General features: G+C 40.3%; 2 protein-coding genes across 2 annotated transcripts in view; one reads left to right on the top strand and one right to left on the bottom strand.

Annotated features, from left to right (window-relative positions):
- Nucleotides 1-1,321: 1,321 nt before the first annotated feature.
- On the top strand, nucleotides 1,322-11,618 carry LOC139950603 (integrin-linked kinase-associated serine/threonine phosphatase 2C-like). Its single transcript, XM_071949360.1, has 8 exons — nucleotides 1,322-1,395; nucleotides 2,174-2,312; nucleotides 2,898-3,015; nucleotides 3,678-3,878; nucleotides 4,300-4,387; nucleotides 5,356-5,477; nucleotides 6,150-6,351; nucleotides 7,444-11,618. Exons 2-8 carry the CDS (start codon nucleotides 2,222-2,224, stop codon nucleotides 7,585-7,587), a joined length of 966 nt encoding a protein of 321 aa, XP_071805461.1. The 5' UTR covers nucleotides 1,322-1,395; nucleotides 2,174-2,221; the 3' UTR covers nucleotides 7,588-11,618.
- Nucleotides 11,619-11,646: 28 nt separating this feature from the next.
- LOC139950602 (metabotropic glutamate receptor 2-like) overlaps nucleotides 11,647-20,118 on the bottom strand; it is a 30,142-nt gene continuing 21,670 nt past the window's right edge. The window contains exons 3-6 of the mRNA XM_071949359.1: nucleotides 15,792-15,980; nucleotides 14,925-15,124; nucleotides 13,905-14,055; nucleotides 11,647-12,941 (exon numbers count right to left, since the gene is read on the bottom strand). Of these exons, the coding sequence (XP_071805460.1) occupies nucleotides 11,647-12,941; nucleotides 13,905-14,055; nucleotides 14,925-15,124; nucleotides 15,792-15,980 (1,835 nt within the window). The remainder of the gene's footprint in view (nucleotides 12,942-13,904; nucleotides 14,056-14,924; nucleotides 15,125-15,791; nucleotides 15,981-20,118) is intronic.

Raw genomic sequence — 20,118 nt, 5'->3', positions numbered from 1 at the left:
TAGGCGAGACAGAATATAAAAAAAACCATTGCCTACGAGAAAGATATTACGACATTATTAAAAGCCGAAAATAATCTCAATCTGAATCAATGGGGAAAATTGAGCACGGGGCCGGAAAAAGAACTTAGTTCTGTAGAGTTTTATGACTTTTTGCTTTGTGAAGACTTTTGAAGCTTTGTACAAAATTAAACTTGTCTATAATAATTCATGTTTCAAGTAATAATACACTCATGTAGCTTTCACCATCGAACATGAATAACATCAGAAAATTCAGAAGGGGCCGTTATTACGAGATGGGCGTTATGAGTTTATGGCTCATTCAGTGGGCTCATTTCCAAACCTTAGCGGGCTTGCTCCCTGCCATTCTGTGTGTAAGCTCCAGGCCAGCCGGCTATTTCGGTAGAAAGCGTGTATTTTTGGTTCGTTTTTATTGTAACACAGGCACAGTCTGGCGGAGCCTAAGCCTAAGCCTAGCCTAGCCGTAGCACAAGCAAACAAGTGCATTATTTAACTGCTACATACGGATGTGACGAGATAATGATTGCATCTTGAGAAGGGGTGGCCTAGGCTAGGCCCAAGGAATTTATTGGTCTGTAAAACTGTTTTATAAACATGGCGGGTGCTGCCTTACCGTAAAATGTTTTAGGACCGACTATGGTTGGGGTGGGGTGATGCGGGTGGGGGGGGGGGGGGGGAGGGGGAGGGGAGGGGGGAGGGGGGGGGGGGGACACACAACAATACACACCCTCTCAAAATTTTTTGACCGAACTGGGGACACCAGTCGCAACGAATGTGAACTTAATGTAACCTATTGCTGTTAAGCCTGTAGTACTTTTCTGCGCTTAGCAAGTTACGGTGCTTAGGCCTAGGCCTACATAAACAGGCTCTGTGAAATTGAGCCCTGTGACACTTGCTGCAATGTTTATTTCAAGTCCTACACGATGACGTAAATTTAAAACAAATTGCCGAAGGAGGTATTTTCCCATTTCCGTATTTTGTAAAAAAGAAACTTAAAAAAAACCTGTAAAACTTTGCAAAGTTGTTTGCCAATAATATTGATAATTGGGGGGGGGGGCGTGGTCGACCGACCGATAGACTTGACTCAAGTCCCAATCCAGTGAGAGTCCTTTTATTTTCAGTCCTAGCATCAGAAAACTCCCCCAAAACCCAATTATGTGCCGCGGACCACAACAGCTACATTTTGACGGCGGGTATGCTTATCAAGTCTATATTTTGACGGCAGATCTCGCATGCACGAGAACAGGACTTGAATAATTCTAGCTGGGGACTGACGTCGCGACGGACCGACCGACCGATTGAGGGCGCTATATAGTATTGACATTAAAAACTACTCCAGACTAGTCTACATTCGATCATCGATGGGAAGGTAAAAATGTAAGTAAAAGAAAGTACGTTGTTTTATTGTTTATCTAGCTTTAATTTGGAAATTCTGAAGGAAGACATGGCTCTACAGTGTTGCTCAGTTTTCCCAGGTAGTTTTTGTCTTGTGATTGATGATTGTACCATGGAGGTAGAAATAGAGCATAGCACTGTTGCTTTATCATTTGCCCCCACAACAGTCCAACACAACAAACAACAGTACACAGTAAATGCTGACTTAGCCCATTATTAGTACAGCCATGGTACAGCTCAGAGCTAGCGTAGCTGTCACTGAACTGATGTGGAAAACTTGTCTGTACCCGACCCAACGACTGCCACACAGTTGTCAATCGAGTAGCTATCCATTTCATAAACTAAATGAAAGAGTGGCAGTCGACGGATACAGAAACTTTACCCTCTCAATAGAAAAATAACAAAATAAATTAGTAATAGAGACATGTAAGCGCTAGACGGCCGTCGGGAGGAGGGTTACATTATCGCAATGCAAAAGCCTCTAACTAAGCACATAAAGAGAAAAATAAATAGACAATGAGTAAAAGATACAAGAAGTACAAGTAAGCAGATTATTAATAAGACCCACTGGGTTGCTGTACTCTAAAAAATTGTTTTTTGTTGACATCTATGCGGTTTGTACTATAGCACGGAAACGCTACTGTCAGTTAATTTTAAAGGAGTACACTTACAGTGCCCCAGTTACTTTGATCTACCAAACATCCGAAGGAGCGACTTTCATAATGATTTTTCTCCTTTTAAAACGTCCCTTAATTTCTAGTTTCAAAGGATCCATCTGTTTAAATGCTGTGTCAACAAAGTCAAAGATATGGAGGGAAACATCTTGACTGGAGACAAAAGGAAGATGACAGATGCGGAAGCAGAACAACCACCTCTTAAAAGGCAAATATCTAAGTCAGGTAGGTGGTAGTTGCGATCATCGTAACTAAGCCTTGGTGACTATTGAAATTGAAAACTTGACTAGTCTTACACTGAGTTGAATACAGTTGTCAAGGTGGGATTTGAACTGGGGACCACTGAGGGGGAAGGCAGTGCAAGATGCCACTAAACCGTTTACTCATTGAAGGCAGTGGACACTATTGGTAATTACTAAAAATAATTATTAGCACAAAACCTTACTTGGTAATGAGTGATGGGGAGAGGTTGATAGAAGTGAGAAACGGCTCCGTCTGAAGTGCCATAGTTTTTGAGAAAGAAGTAATTTTTCACGAATTTGATTTCAAGACATCAGATTTAGAATTTGAGGTCTCGAAATCAACCTTCTAATCGCACACAACTTCGTGTGACAACGGTGTTTTTTCTTTCATTATTTTCTCGCAACTTCGACGACCAAATGAGCTCAAATTTTCACAGGTTTGTTAGTTTGTGCATAATGTTGAGATACACCAAGTGAGAAGACTAGTCTTTGACAATTACCAATAGTGTCCACTGCCTTTAATTAGCCATTTTACTTCACCTGTTTCTTTATTTTGATACACGTCCAGGTTTGTACTGCTTCAAGAGTTTCCGAGCAGAGAGGAAGGGTGAAAGAGATGACATGCAAGATGCGTGCACGCTACTTGATGATGTCACGGAAAGCTTCTCTGCGCTTCCATCCACAGTGTAAAATAAAAACGTTACAGTTAAATGTTTGATCATTTATCCCCAGGGGTAGTTGATGGCTGACATGCATTCAAAACAAATTTACCAGCAGCCGATTTCTCGAAACGCTAGGATTAATCCTATCTCGAGTTAGGACGAGTAGCTCCTCCTAACTAAGGATGGGTTCAAAGGAACTTAACTCGTCCTAAGTCCTAAGATTAATCCCAAGTTAGGAAGAGTTTGATGAAATTGACGGCAGCCTCACAAAGAACTTGGATTCTTCTTAAGATGAGTCGTCAGTATCACCAAAGTGAATTGTATTTTGGCAATACACTCAGCAATTCAGATTGATCGGCAGTTAAAGTCAATCTTAGGTCTTTTTGAAACCGAGCCCAAGAAACAACTTTGTTTGTAATGCCCAACTTTACCACTTCCCACTCAAAGCTTAAAAAGGGAAGGATATGTAACAATATCTGTGTTTATACCCGCCAACAGAGGGCGCTGTTTTACAGAGTTGATTCAGCGGGGCTTCTCCATAAAGTAGTCTAAATCCTGTGTGTCCCTACAAAGGCATCAACCCCCATAGGTCTATAAGAAGAACCCGATCTTTTAACATCCACAAATATTAAGAACTAAAATATGTACTTGGAGTTTGTCTCATTTTACTTCTATTCATCCTGCAGGTCTAGAGTGGCCTACTTTGGGGTTTTTGACGGACACGGCGGAGCACGAGCATCCCACTACGCCTCCGAGACGCTTCATAAGAACCTCTTCAAGAGATTTCCCAAGACAGATACAGGACATAACGACAAGGAGATCAAAAGATGTCTGATCAACACTTTCAAACAGACAGATGAGGAGTTTCTGAAGCAGGCATCTGCCAAGTAAGGACAAAGTACTGTAGGGTAGAGTACTGACGGCCTGACGGGTGTCAAAAGTCTTAACAGTTTTAACAATTTCATTTGTTCTGTACTACTATTTTCCACTATTTATGGGACTTGTTGGGACCAGGGTCAATAATTGTGCCCCATGAGCTTCAGAATTCGCTGCATGAATACATTTCCATTATTATTTAAAAAAATATTATAGTATGGAAAGGTTTGCGGTAACACCATGTAATGATTATCTCTAAATGAGTTTGGGTGGTTCTGAAAAGAACCGTTGGTTTCAATCAGTATGCTCTGATCGTCTTCTGGAGTAAGCAAACCGCAAACCTTTCTACATCGTATTTCCACCATGCAAAGTTTCAAATCCTACTTAAAAAAGTAATAGCTTAATGAAAACAATCTTCTTTTTTGATTTCAGGAAACCAGTGTGGAAAGATGGGTCCACGGCTGTCTGTGTCATTGCCGTCAATAACGTCTTGTACATTGCCAACCTTGGCGATAGTAAGGTCCTCTACCCATCTGTTTTCACTTCAAGGTATAATCTGAAGAAACTTGGTAAAAAAATACAATCCATGAGAATTTTTGAAGACACATGAAATTTTTATAAATGGTACACTTTTGTGTTTTGAAAGATCTTGTTTTGATTCTTTCACATTGCTTTTAAAGCAAATTTCAGAAACAAGAGGGTTTTGGATTTTGTTTTTGTATTTTTGAAAGTTTCAAAATTCTTGTGGGTTGTGTTTTCCATCAAGTAGATTGTACCTTTGAAGTAATTTCTGTCACACTTTCTCGCTGGACACTCCCTGAACTTTTTGAATAAATCTTTGTCGGGATGCAGAATTGTATTTATAATAATAATATCGAAAGTCATTAAAGCGCACGTATCTACCAACAAGGTACTCAAGGCGCTTAGTTTATACATCTATACAGAAAGATAGGTTGTTGAAGTTATGAATTCTGAGACCCAATTATGTAGCACATTATAAGGGTTTACAAGGTGCTACGGCGCATCCAGCAGCCACAGCCAGGAACATCGGGGCGAACCATTTCTCTTTTCGATAAGTGCACTGGGTTCTTTTACATGCAATACAGTAGTAAAATTTCCTTTGTTCAACCCAAAAAAATCTAAACAAAATTGCAGGCTTTAACAGTGGGGCCAACATGCAAGACTCGCAAATTCTTGTTGTAACCAGGGGTATAGTTGGGGGCGCTGCATTGGAATCCGTCCAAGGCCTGTATGCCTCGCTTTAAAATGGCAAAGGGCACCTGGGCTTTTTCTCCTCGTAAAAGTGCATCATATGGGGAAATTGTACATTTCTACTGGAGCATTTCAAGGGCACCAAGGCGATGACCAGGAGGCATAGAGGCTATCGCCTTCGCTGCCTCTATGAATTACAAGCCTGCCGTTCTCATTTTTTCTTTGTTCTTGTGTATTTATTTTAGAACATTATTTGAATAATGCTTCTCTTTTCAGGCGATGCTGTGCCGTTTTAACGAAGAGAGACAGAAGCTTTCCCTGATCCCGCTGAGCCGAGAGCACAATCCCACCATGTACGAAGAGAGAATGAGGATACAGAAAGCTGGCGGCACTGTGAGGTGAGTCTCGGGTTCACATCCAACCAGCGGCATGCATCTACAGCGATAATTGGGAAGGCTAATCATCCTTAGGCCACATACAAAATTGTTGATCATCCCCCGGATGGGGGAGGGAGGGGGTTTAATTTTTAGTTTTTTTTTTAAAGTTTTGTTAGGGTCTAGTGCAAAGGACACAGCTACAACATGGTTGAAGGCACCTCTCGGCAGCAAGCAACTTAAACCCATTATGACCACAGAACATGGCTACTCTTTGAGTCTTGCGAAAGAGAGCTGAAAACTGGAGTGTCCATTGGAAAACCCCCTCTTTTGTGGGAGTGTTGGCTCTGAAAAGAGCTGTTGTGGTAAAGTTGGGAAGAGGGAGAACAAGTTTTAAGTTTTGGAATCTCCGGACTCTCTGGACTCGGATTGATTTAGCCTAGTAGCGCATTTGTTGCACAGGCTGTATACTCCCCAGGGGGCTGGTGGTGTAAGGAATTAATTAAATGGCCTTTGTGACCAGGGGTAATGATATGTTGGCGCGCTTTAAGAAGCCCTCTGGGTAATAGTAATATAGTAACATAAAAAGTTGCACAATATCTGCTAGCAAGTTCTTACAGATTTAACAGATGAATCTTGAGGTTTTGCAAAATCTAAGGTATAAAAACCAATTAATTTTTTTTATTTTTTATGTAGAGATGGAAGAGTTCAAGGCATCTTGGAGGTGTCTCGATCCATCGGGGACGGACGGTTCAAGCACTGCGGCGTCTCCTGCCTCCCAGACATCAAGAAATGTCAGCTGACCGATAACGACCGTTACCTTCTTCTGGCTTGTGATGGACTCTGGAAAGGGTTCAACCCCGAGGCAACGCTCGAATTTGTTCAGAAAATTGTTGAGGTAAACTTTGAGATTGTTGATCTCTAATAAAAGGCAGTAGACACAATTGGTAATTACTCAAAATAATTGTGAGCATTAAAGGCAGTGGACACTATTGTAATTGTCAAAGACTAGCCTTCACAGTTGGTGTATCTCAACATATGCATAAAATAACTAACCAGTGAAAATTTGAGCTCAATCGGTCATCAAAGTTGCGAGATAATAATGAAAGAAGAAAACACCCTTGTCACACGAAGTTGAGTGCGTTTAGATGGTTGATTTCGAGACCTCAAGTTCTAAACCCGAGGTCTCGAAATCAAATTCGTGGAAAATTACTTCTTTCTCGAAAACTATGTCACTTTAGAGGGAGCCGTTTCTCACAATGTTTTATACCACCAACCTCTCCCCATTACTCGTTACCAAGTAAGGTTTTGTGCTAATTATTATTTTGAGTGCAGGCCTGTATGCTTCGTTTTTGAAAGGGCAAGGGCACCAAGGCATTTTCTCTTTGGTAAAGGGCACCCTATGAGGAAATTGTGAATTTCTACTGGAGCATTTCAAGGGCACCAAGGCAATGGCAAGGGGCAACAGAGGCAATCGCCTCTGTTGCCTCCGTGAAGTATCAGGCCTGCGAGTGATTACCAATAGTGTCCACTGCCTTTAAGACTTTCTCGGTAACAAGCAATGAAGAGCTGTTGATAGTATGAAACAGTGGGAGAAACGGCTTCCTTCTGAAGTAAACGTAGTCTTTGAGAAAGAGGCAGTTCCACACTCAAATAATAAAAGACACTTTCATGCATTTGAAAGCACCTAAATTTGTGCAACAAGGTCGTTTTTTCTTTCATTATTCTCTTGAAACTTTGATAACCAATTGAGTCAAAATCTTCACAGGTTTGTTATTTTATGCATATTATATTGGGATACACCAAGTGAGAATACTGGTCTTTGACAATTACCAAAGGTGTCCAGTGCCTTTAAATAGAGTTGAGATAGGATATTCCCTGGGACCCCGGAATGTAGAATCAGAAAGGTCGTTAGTTTAAATCCTGCTCTGATCAATTTTTCTATGTTCAACCTTAAATTCTTTCGACTTCTCTTCGTTATTTTCATCAGGACAAAACCATCAAGACATCTCCAGGTAAAACGTTGGAAGAGACTCAATTCGACACGGCCTGCAACAAGCTAGCGTCTGAGGCCATCCGACGAGGTAGCTCTGATAATGTCACGGTAGCATTAATAAGTATTTCAAAGACGTAGCATCTACAAACAAGGTGCACGACACTTTGTTTCTGAAGAGTATTATCTCAAAAAGCTTCTTGTAATCAAGACTAACTTTGATGAAGCACTGTGTATATAGTTTTTCTGTTGGATGCATCGGGCCCTCTTCTGTTGGAAGTTCATGCACAGACCAAACACAACCTCAGCCTTGTAATCAAGACTATCTGTGACGAAACACTTTAACAATTCAGAAATATGTGCCGTCCCTTGTTGGAGTTCAGGCACAGACCGAACACAATCTCAGTCTTGTAATCAAGACTAAGTTTAATGAATCATTTTGTAGGTTCATTTAGTTTTTCTATTGGATGCATTTAGCCCTCTTCTGTTGAAGTTCCTGCACAGACAAAACACAATCTCAGTCTTGTAATCAAGACTAACCTATGATGAAGCACTGTATAATATAGCTTTGTAAAAGTTTTCAAGTTAAAGGCAGTGGACACTATTGGTAATTACTCAAAATAATTATTTGCATAAAACCGTTCTTGGTAACGAGTAATGGGGAGAGGTTGATAGTATAAAACACTGTTAGAAACGGCTCCCTCTGAAGTGGAGTAGTTTTCGAGAAAGAAGTAATTTTCCACGAATTTGATTTCGAGACCTCAGATTAAGAACTTGAGGTCTCAAAATCAAGCATCTGAAAACACACAACTTCGTGTGACAAGGGCGTTTATTTCTTTCATAGTTATCACGCAACTTTGACGACCAATTGAGCTGAAATTTTCAAAGTTTTGTTATTTTATGCATATGTTAAGATACACCAAGTGAGAAGACTGGTCTTTGACGATTACCAATAGTGTCCAGTGTCTTTAAGGCATCAATACATAAAACATCAACTCAAAACCGCCAAAAAAATGGTTCCACCAACACCACTGTATTTATTTGTCAAAAATAATCAACTTAGAAGCCTCTTTATCTATTATATATACACAAACATCAATTAGTGCATAATATGTTGGTTTCAAAACATTATACAGAAGTAAATCAAGTAAAACAGGAGTTTGTATTTACATAGTTTTTAATTTATATGCTTGTAATGAATCACCGTTTCTGAAATGAAAATGTCGGGGTCTTGAGATTAAAGGGACACGTTGCCTTGGATTGGGCGAGTTGGTCTATGAAAAGCGGATGAAACCATTCATTATGAAATGCACATGGTTAGAATCTTGTTTTTAAAGTAGAATATAATGATCAACACAATTATGCCTTGAAGTTGCTTGGTTTTCCTTTTACTTTGCAAACTAACATGGTCGGCCATTTTATGGAGTAAAAAACTTGACTCCACAAAATGGCGTGCCGTGCCATGTCCCTTCAAAGGATAATGTGGGATGAGCCGTGTACAGTAGTAGGCATCAAAGGAAGAAGAGGCTTAGGCCTCATACTGTACGAGGCTGGCCAATAAATATCATCCACTATGGTTTAGAGAGATAGATATGTCAGCTTGCAATATGATATCATGTGGTGAAAGCAAGTACACAGTTAACCCTCCTACTGTGTGACCATTCAATATCATCCACTATGGTTTAGAGAGATAGATATGTCAGCTTGCAATATGATATCTTGTGGTGAAAGCAAGTACACAGTTAACCCTCCTACTGTTTGACCATTCAATATCATCCACTATGGTTTAGAGAGATAGATATGTCAGCTTGCAATATGATATCATGTGGTGAAAGCAAGTACACAGTTAACCCTCCTACTGTGTGACCATTCAATATCATCCACTATGGTTTAGAGAGATAGATATGTCAGCTTGCAATATATCATGTAGTGAAAGCAAGTACACAGTTAACCCTCCTACTGTGTGACCATTCAATATCATCCACTATGGTTTAGAGAGATAGATGTCAGCCTGTAATATGATATCATGTGGTGAAAGCAAGTAAACAGTTAACCCTCCTACTGTGTGACCATTCAATACCATCCACTATGGTTAAGAGAGATAGATGTCAGCTTGCAATATACCATGTGGTGAAAGCAAGTACACAGTTAACCCTCCTACTGTGTGACCATTCAAAATCATCCACTATGGTTTAGAGAGATAGATATGTCAGCTTGCAATATGATATCATGTGGTGAAAGCAAGTACACAGTTAACCCGAATACTGTGTGACCATTCAATACCATCCACTATGGTTTGGAGAGATAGATATGCCAGCTTGCAATATGATATCATGTGGTAAATGCACTTACATGTACACAGTACACAGTCAACCCTACTACTTTCTAACTGTCAATCTCATCCATTTAATTGCTGATAATGTCTAATGTACATTCCAGATGAAGTTGAGCTTATAATATATTGTGAGGAAAATAAAAATGTTTGAAAACAATTTCTAAGAAGGTGTCAACATTGCCCTTTCTCCAACAAATTATGGACAAAAAAGATGACACTTCAAGTATGATAATTTTAATCTGAATTCAGACCGGTTCATGTGAGAAAAACAAGCTGTTTTGGTCTTTAAAGGGTCTGTATATGTTTGGTAATGACTCTGAAAATAAATGGCAATAAAAACTTACTTGACAAGAGTAAGCTTGGGCGATATCGATTTATTTTATTCACGATATATCGCCGACAATATATCGCGATATTCGATATAATCGCGCTTAATTAAATTTGACATCGTCAGTCTTCAAACTCCAAGTGAAAGTTGTAGAAGAGACAGTCATAGCATAAGAGAGGTGTTCTAATGACCTATTCTTCTGGTTTTACTCCAAACCTATGGGGTGCAAGATGTGTCAGCGATTATCGCGATATATCGCGATATATCGATATTTCGATTAAAACCAAATCCATCCGATATCGAAATCGTTTCCAAATTAATATCGCGATATTCGATAATATCGTGATATCGCCCAAGCTTAGATAAGAGAAGAATATCAGCTTTGGATAGTATAATGCATTTTGAGAATCTTTTAACTTTGAAGTACTGCGGTTATGGAAAAAGATATCTCTTTTTATCCCCAAAACTTTGAAAGTGTAACTGACAGTTAACGTTTCTCAGATTGTGTGTTCCAATTACTGATTAATCTTCCTGCATGGACATAACTGCTGCAGATTTTCAGCAATATCTAAAAAAAACCTGATTATGTGAGGTCACTCTTTTGAAAAACCAGGTGACGTGGTCTATTTGTCAGAGGCACTTTTTAATATATACATAAATGTGTAATTGATATTACTCACAAGTTAACTCACAAGTTTACAGCATGATCGGGAGAAGAAAGAAAATTCTCCGTGCGGTGATGTGAATATTCTGCACAAAAAAAAAAAAAATTCTGTTCTGTAATGTTTGAACTGTATCTCACATAATGAAAGTCTCAAGCACATCGCGAACAATTAATAAATTAAATTTAGTGTTTTAGAAACATTTAGTTAAATCCTCTGTCACATCATCAAGAGCAGGGGGGCCTCTCGGCTCAACTCAAATTTCTTTGCTTACTTTCAGCTAGGGCCAGCCGTAAGCGCAGAAGTCTGCGATAAGACAGCGCCTTGAAAATTGAGCACAGTTCATAAATTAAGTTTGGTGTTTTAAAAATGTTTACGCCTCCTAGAGAAATATTACTCCTGGGCCCAATTTCGCAGAGCTGCTTAGGCACAAAAAGTAGCTAAGCACTTTAAAATTATGCTTACCAGAATAAGGTTACCAGACTAGATACTGTTCCACATGTATCATCTGTGACCGATATCCTGCTCATTTTCAATTGCCAGAATATATTTGCCGCTTATTTGCTAGTACCAGCTGTCACCTCGCTTAAACTTGCATGGAGTTTACGATAATGTGTAAATACCCTTACAGTTTTGGACTTTACAATCAAGTGTGAATATCGTTACAGGTTCTCGCTGTATGCTCAACAAGTAGTCACTTAATTCAGCAGAAACTTCAACAGGTGACTTAATTTGTACCTTTCTTGATAGTTCTGCCAATAAATCAGGGCTATGATGACAGCATTCGAACGATGACCCTCATCAGTTCAATGAAATTGGGCCCTGGTGCCAATTTATTTTTCAAAACGGTGTTGTTTTTTGTCCTTCTTTTCCTATCACAAAGTGTTATTCCTCCCATGATCTGCAACACCTAGATATGGACTATTGTTGTTGCTTGGGTTGTCAGACGAGTTGGGATAGATCGATCCGGCCATCTTCATTCGCCTCGGACCCAAACTGACCGTTATCCGGACGTTGCGCTCTGGACGCATTAAAATCAAGTAGATCCGTGGGACGAAGAGGCACACGAGGCACACGGTGGCACAAAGACTAATGGCAACGTACAAAGAGACAATCCTGAGCTCTATGTTAGCCATGGTTAGGATGTAAACCGGAATCATAGCCAACCAGACTATACACGAAGAGTACATCGTGAACCCGATGCATTTGGTCTCGTTGAAATGACCCGGGATCTTGCGCGTCATGAAGGCGAATGCTGTGCATAGAATGAGCAGAACAAGAGGAAAGGATAAACCGAGTAGTGAAGATGTCGTCAAGAAGGCGTTGCAGACGATCTGGACTTCCCCTCTCTGTGGGTAGTGCTTCACGGCAGTGGGAGGTACGGCAAACAGCCACGCTAGCGACAAGAAACCCTGAACACTGACCAGAATCAGGGTGATCACTATTTGGGACAACGGGCTGATGAATGTTGGTCGTTTGGTCGTTGACCGCCCACTGGTGAAAATTCTGTATACTCTGTTTGTCTTAACCAGGAGTGAAGCGTAGCATAACGTGAAAGCGACGCCCATTAAAAACTGCTGCAGACCGCACGTCACCATGGAGGGCGGAGTCAAAAAGAGATAAGTCAGTGAGTAGCATAAGAAGACGCCCACTAGGAGAAGCCCACTGAGCTCACGCCCCGACGCCTTCACAACAGGCGTGTCCCGATGGCGAATATAAATACACGCCGTGAAGATGGTGAAAAACGCACCGATGGTCGCAAATGCGAGCGCTGATATCGCACTGGATGTGTTCGGTTGCAGGTACTGTACCTCGATATCTGTACACTTTGTGAGGTTCGCCGTCGGCTGGGTTCCGTTGGGACATTCGGTGCACGTGAATTCATCGTGTAGATACTCGTACTGCTGGCACAGGAGACAGCTGAAACAGCACTCCCCGTCCCGTTTGAATTTCATTTCGTTTTTGCGGCAAGGCCTCCAACAAGATGACTTTGGAAACTGGGGATTGTCGAGGCGAAAGGACAGGTCACTGTCTAACTGCAGACCGTTCTTGTAGTAGCCAATGGTCTGGTACTTGTACTCTTTGGGAGATACTTGTTGATAGTGTAAGATCTTGTAGTGGATTGGTCCGTCACCGTTTGCCGTGAACTGAAAGCTGTTGCCTGAATGATCTAAAATTTGAAAATAGTAATAAAAAAAGTACTATAAGTTGTTAGTTGCTAGTTGCAAGTCGATGTGGCTAACAGTTGTTAATAACTAGTGGTATATGGACATTGATAATAATATTAATAATGATAATAATTTTCTTACTAAGCATTGATGCTTAACTTTCTTTACAAAAAAATATAAACCAACATCTTAAAACCCTTTGAAAACAACAAATGTGCAATACTGCTTAAACAATTATAAGCTATGGTCACAAACAAGTTTCAATGGAATGATAAAACTATTATTAAATACATAGGAATGTAACCACAGCATTTAAGAAACTTATAAACACAATTCAACTCAATTTTAGTGGACATTATTTTCAAAAGGTGAAAAAGAAAGGAGAAAACAAATTAGAACAATCAAACAAAGACAATCAGTATAAATTCAGAATTTGAAGATGTTGAATTTGATTTACATTATGAAATGGATGAGGAGAAAATAAATGTGGAGGCATTTTTTGAAGCCAAAAGGAGGCTTGTAAAGAATTGCCCACTGACAAATAAAAAAATAAAAAAATTAACAGCAAAATTAAAAACAACAAATAAACAAATATCAAGTTGACTCATAAAAGAGGAATACATTGAACGTACAAAATATACATACATTAACAGAAATAAATTTAAGGTATTAATAATACTTTCAGTTTGAACTAAAGAAAATTGACTAATAGGGATTTAAACCAACAACCTTCAGAAACGTGCCAGAGGTTCTTGGTTCAAATCCCCCTCCAATGTACCAGGTCAAATCCCCCTCCTGGTTTATTACCTGGTAATAATAATACAACTGGAAAAAACAAAAAGAAGTTACAACATGAATTTAGAATAACACCAGGCCTTGAATTAGCCCATGGCACCCACAGCAATTGCTATGCCTTGGTGTTCCCTAAAAGTGTCCAGCTCCACCGTACCCTACTCTTGTCTCACCTTCAAAAGAAACATTCTGGAGGAATTCCTTAAGCTCCTGCCCTTTGATTGGACGCATCCTGTCGCAGAGACCGTCTGTCCGACAGTAAGCTCGATGCATGTCTCTTAGAGCGTGTGCAAACGCCAAGACGGAATCCGCTACAAACTGGATCTGCAGAGCAAAGTATGAACAATAGTTAATGAATAGCAGACCCAGAGGTAGACTGCAAAAAGGTGGCTCGAAGATATCAAGCACTTCTGCCAAGAGGCTGACATATCATTTGTGGCAGCAGGACATCCAGCAAGCAACAGAGACCTATGGAGACTCATAGTGGTTGGGAAGCTATCTCCGCGGGACCTACCTCGGGAGGACAACTATGATGATGATGATTAGGCTGGCCAAACAATACTTTATTCCTGACCCGTGGGACCAAATTTAATGAGCTGCTTAAACAAAAAATGTCTCCTGAACAATTTCTACTGAGGAAAAAATGAGCAGGAAACCAGTCACAGACAGGCAAACTTTTTCTGGAAAGTAAAACAATTGTTTGTGTGTAACTATTTTGGGGGACTTTTGGCATGCTCTGTGAAATATGGTCCAGTTGCTTTGAGCTGCTTTTGGCTGCCACCTGTGGCTTGGGGATTCTCTTTGGGGTAGGGGTTAAAGGCAGTGCGATCATGGTGCTAGGGTGTCTTTAAAGGTACTGGACACTATTGGTAATTACTCAAAATATTTATTAGCATAAAACCTTTCTTGGGAACGGGTAATGGAGAGCTGTTGATAGTATAAAACATTGTAAGAAACGGCTCCGTCTGAAGTAACATAGTTTTCGAGAAAGAAGTTACTTTCCACGAATTTGATTTTGAGACCTCCAGAATTAGATTTTGAGGTCTCAAAATCAAGCATCCGAAGGCACACAACTTTGTGTGATAAGGTTTGTTATTTTATGCATATGTTGAGATACACCAAGTGAGAAGACTGGTCTTTGACAATTACCAATAGTGTTCAGTGTCTTCAAGGAGGCTGAAATCTAATCCTACCTGCCCTTCTTGCTTGTAGTCGTTGTCTCTTCCAAGTTTCAGGTCTTCTGCACATCTTGGAGGCAGATCAGAATCCCTGTGCCTCCCTGAGCTGATGTTGCTCGGCAGGACGCACTTGAAGTGTTTCTCCCAGAACTCCTTGAACCAGGGGTTGCGGTTGTTTGTCTGGGGATTCAGGCTTGTGAAGTAGTCATCAAAAGCTATTGCCAAAAATAGTGGGAATATTTTCAAAGAAATTTAGACTTAAAGGATAGACAAAAGTGTTGTCAGGATTTGATCTGACATTATTTAAGATTATTTTTAAACCACGTGAAAACCAATTTAAACCGTTTCTTCAACAGCACAATAATTGTGCCAATATTATGAATGGATTGAATTTTCAGCTTTGATGTCGGAGAAAAGTTCCATTTGGGGTTGCCCTTTTGGGAGAAAACCCACCCAATCACAGGTAGGGACTGAAAAACCAACCCAATGGACATGCAAGCCTCCTGAGTCCTGTCCGAGGTGGGATTCGAACCGAGTACACAGAGCTGAAATCACTGGGGGGGGGGACGGCTCAGTTTGAGCCAAAAACATGCCGGCTCCTCCGTTTACAAAATGGCTCAAAAGATTGGCTCACATTGAGCCAAGACTGGCACAGTCAAAATTGAGCCACTGTACTGTATGTAGAGAAAGACACACTGCTGAGCCATCCATTCTCACAAGTCTTACTTCTTACACTACAAAGAATAACAGAACTCCTCACTGATGCTTAAGTCGTTTGCAAGTCGCATCGTGGAGGATGTTTTTTTCCCACACAATTTAACATGAAAAAGAGTGAGCTTTGCTAAGATGTATTTTTTCTTTGAGTGTTCTGTGTTTTCTTACCTGGGATTTGAGTAGACATTGGCTGTATGGTTATAGCGCCCTCAATCACATCTTCGTTGCCATTCGTAGACAGTTGTCTCCCGCTCCACGAATCGCTACCGATCCAGATGAACGAGTTGACCATGTTGGCTCGTTTTGCTGCTCGGAATAACTGGGCTGCTGTCACGTCTAAGACCCATAGGATGACCGCTGTGGAAAGTCAAGAATGAATAGCACATTCATTTTGGTTTCACCCGTGTACACCGATGTGTGTTGGCACTGTATTCTCAAGACCCGAACTCTCTGTGAACAAAATCACAGGCACTCGGGTAGGATTCGAACCCACGACCTTTGCCATTCTAGAGCAGATGTCTTTTACCAACTAGACTACCAAGATTGCCCGGTAGCTAGAGGCAGTTACAATCCTGTATTTTAGCAGCAGGCAACGATTCCAATAGATGGAAAATTTTATATCCAAGTCAGTAAATTTTGAAGAATTTTAGGCCTCCCCTTCAAATTACTTAGAGTACTAATCAAAGGGGCGTGGCTAAGGCAAATTCGGTTTCAGTCGATCAGGCGATCTCTGGAAATCAATTTTGTTTTGACAAACTTATAAAGTTGTTTAGTAACAGAGGATTTCCTGGTCAATGTCGGCAAATATTAAAGTCAATTTCATATTCATGCAGTGTTCCCCAATTCGGTCAAAGAGTTTCTGGCTTTTGGCTAGGCCTAAATGCATTCGATTTCATTTTCGTGCACAAATTATTTCGTGAGTCATGAGGTTTGTTTGAGTCCTTTTTATAATGAAAATTTAATATCACATTTTCAGCATTCTTCAGATGAATTTCTACTATAACAACCTTTTTGCAATTTGGAGAATCTGTTGTCTGTCTCTTGCGCTGCTGGATTTTACGAAATTTTGTGACCTGGGCCAATTTCATAGCGCTGCTAAGCACAAAGATTTCCTTAGCATGACATTTTTGGCCTCGATAAAAACAGAATTACCAACCAAATTTCCACGTGGTTTTGAGGATACACAAACAACAGCTGAATACAAGTAACAAGCAAAATGCAACAAATAGAAATGTGGTTGGTAATCCTGTTTTTATCAAGGAAGAAATTTCATGCTAAGCAAATCTTTGTGCTTAGCAGCGCTATGAAATTGGGCCCAGCAATGAAGTTGAATTATCTTATTATGAATGCTATAACATGTTGAAATTGAATTATTCCCTTTGACTGTGGAATGCTGATGCGACGACGCATTCATTTACCGAAATTGAATGAGCCAGGTGTTAAATTAAATGATTTGTTCTTGAATGGCCGTAGTCAGATGCAATTGTGTCCGCCATGCAATACTGTCCGCGCCGGACACTTTTTCATATGCAATCGTGTCCGGGGCTATGCAAAAACCGTCCGGTGGACATGTACATGACTGTGTACACGTGCGCGTGTATAAAGCGAGCGTGCATGCGCTGAACGAATATTCACGTATGATTGCAGCGAATACCCAACGGCCGAACATGACATGCACTATAAAAAAAGGCGAACGTGTTCCGTCGACCAAGGGCGTTTAATTTACTGCAAGGACGGTTTTGCACGGGGGCGGACACAACTGAATATGCAAATGTATCCGGGAGGACACAATAGCATTATTCAGCAGCGTCCGGGCGGACACGACTGCATATGTAAAACCGTCCGCGAACATTATTGCATATAAAATAATGTCCTCCGGATAGTATTGCATAGAGGACATATGCATGCGACACCGGCAACTATAAACAAAAAAGAGGGGCCGGGATATGACGAAAACAACAGGTCAAAGGCTTTTTGGAAGAGCGCGATTTCCGGGTGCTGCAGTGAGCAAAATGGCTCATTTGTTAACAAGTTGCCATTTTACGGGTCAAACCACGGTATCTATTCATAAAATGTAGGATACCTGTCACATTAGATCAAAATGCAAACTATGGACTCGGACTTTTCACTTTCAAAACTGACAATCGAAAATGATCGAACAGTAAAAATTTTCATTCTGTCTTTTTTCTTGTGTTTTTGTTGTGTCCCCCCCCCGCCCCGCTTTTTGTGATTGAAGCGGAACACTTGATGTCAACCAGATCTTCAAAGATTATAGACTGATGTCACTTTAGTCACCAAACCCAAATCAGACGTGGCGACATTAGCTCATTATTTTGTTTGGTGAGATGTGCGTGTCTTTCCCGCTTTTATTACATACAGCTGCCCCCAAAAGAATCAAGATATAGCATACCACACACTGCAAGCACAGGGGTGCTGAAATGACACATGGGTGCTCTCACGTATCAATATTAACCATGAGATAATCAAAATGTAACATCATACGGTGTTAAACTTTAACACCAAAGTAATTGTTTGGCACTGAAAAGGAAAGAGTAAAACAAAGAGGGAATCAGCAATTCTTCTGCTTTAAGTCACATGCCTGAAACTAATATTCTTACCCAAGATTTTTACCGTGTTGATGGTTAATGGTCCTCATAACATCTAGACTTGATTCAAGTCCAGTTCTCGTGTTAGGGGAGGTCCCTAATAAAGCATATCGCGCCAACCACACTACTAGCAAACAAGTCGTAGATAGCAGTGCTCGCTCGCCGTCAAAATGTGGTCCAGAGTATCACAAACTAAGTTTCTGGTGATGGCACATGACTGGGACCTGAGTCAAGTCTACATAACATCACACAAACAACTCCTCAACTTGTCTAGACACATTGATCGACATTGTAAGAGGATTGTTGAGAACAAATCATTCAAAAGGCAGATGTGTTCGTACGTGGTATCTTTCTAGGCTATCAATGTTGTGATACCTTAAAGCCATTATCAGTTCTATAGTAAACATCGGTGGGACGGACTCTTGTGTCTTTTAACTTCAATGTTATTATTATTATTATTATTTTATTTTTTTTGGGGGGGGGGATGCAGGCTTCTGGCAAAAAGAGCTCAGATCGTCACTGCAAATCAATCGTATAGTTTCCAAGCATAGTGTGATGATATAATACAAATCACTATATATAGTTAAATATTGACATCTTAAAAGATTAATTTAGCGCTTTGTGAATTCGAGCACTGGTCAGTCCACGATAGTATGTTAACATTATAATGCGCCATCAATGAAACTAGATAGCAGTATTTTGTTAAATATAAAACGCAGATAAAATGAATTATAGTCTAATCTTAGTTAAGTTGAACAAATAAAATTGGCTAGAGTGGGACTAGAACCTGCGATCTCCTGATTAAAGAACGTACCGGTGCCTTGCCAAATGAGCTATAGCACTTAAACTTTAAATGAAGTTGGCGTAGCCTATAATAATCTAACAAAACTCTTGCTAAACCGTCGATCACTTCAAGCGTCAAAACACACACACCCCTTCGGCTAAAGACTAGCTCCACGTGCTTCCAATACCCAATTTCAAATCTGCAATTACAACCGTTTCGGTTGGTTAAACGAATTCATTCAAGCCCTAGCTACGTCATATCGACTGATCATCATCAGAAAATGAGTAATTTTCACAAAGGAATAAACAAAATTTCATGCACGGAGAGACAAATAAAACTTTAGTGATGTTGTGTTAATGCCATAAAGGTGCACGTTGATAGCCCCCTGGGACGCTTCGGGCGGATTTGTTACATGAAATCCATACGGTTGAATTCAACCGGAGCGTGGCCGGAACATCGACAGATACACAATCGCGCCCCAGATTTGGACGTGACGCGCCATTAAATCGTAAAAAAAAAAAAAAAATTGGGTTGTGTTCTGTTACACCCATTAGAGTAGTGCTGTTTGCTGTCAACAAGAAAAATGCACTAAAGATAGCTCGAAATTCAGACACACTAAACTCTGTTTTATAGAAGGCCAGGTGCAATCTCGGTGACGTCATTGTGGAGCTGTAACTCAAAAGGTAAATCGTTTCTGTGGCTGATATTTTGAGGACGGCCATTCACCCTAAAATGACATTCTATAAAATTGGCTAGTCCCGTCAGTATATAAAAACACTTCCTCACCGTTTAAAGGTACTGGACACTTTGGTAATTATACTCAAAATAATTATTAGCATAAAAACATACTTGGTAACGAGCAATGGAGAGCTGTTGATAGACCTAGTATAAAACATTGTGAGAAACCGCTCCCTCTGAAGTAACGTAGTTGTCGACAAAGAAGTAATTTCCCACTAAAATATTTAATTTCGAGACCTCAGAATTAGATTTTGAGGTCACGAAACCTAGCATCTGAAAGCACACAACTTAGTGTGACAAGGGTTTTTTCTTTTCTTCCATTAGTATCTCGCAACTTCAACGACCAATTAAGTTCAAATTTTCACAG

The sequence above is a fragment of the Asterias amurensis genome, chromosome 18, assembly GCF_032118995.1.
Source record: "Asterias amurensis chromosome 18, ASM3211899v1".
In the NCBI taxonomy this organism is placed as follows: domain Eukaryota; kingdom Metazoa; phylum Echinodermata; class Asteroidea; order Forcipulatida; family Asteriidae; genus Asterias; species Asterias amurensis.
Note: the sequence above shows the minus strand (reverse complement) of the source record. Positions and strands in the feature narration are given on the sequence as shown.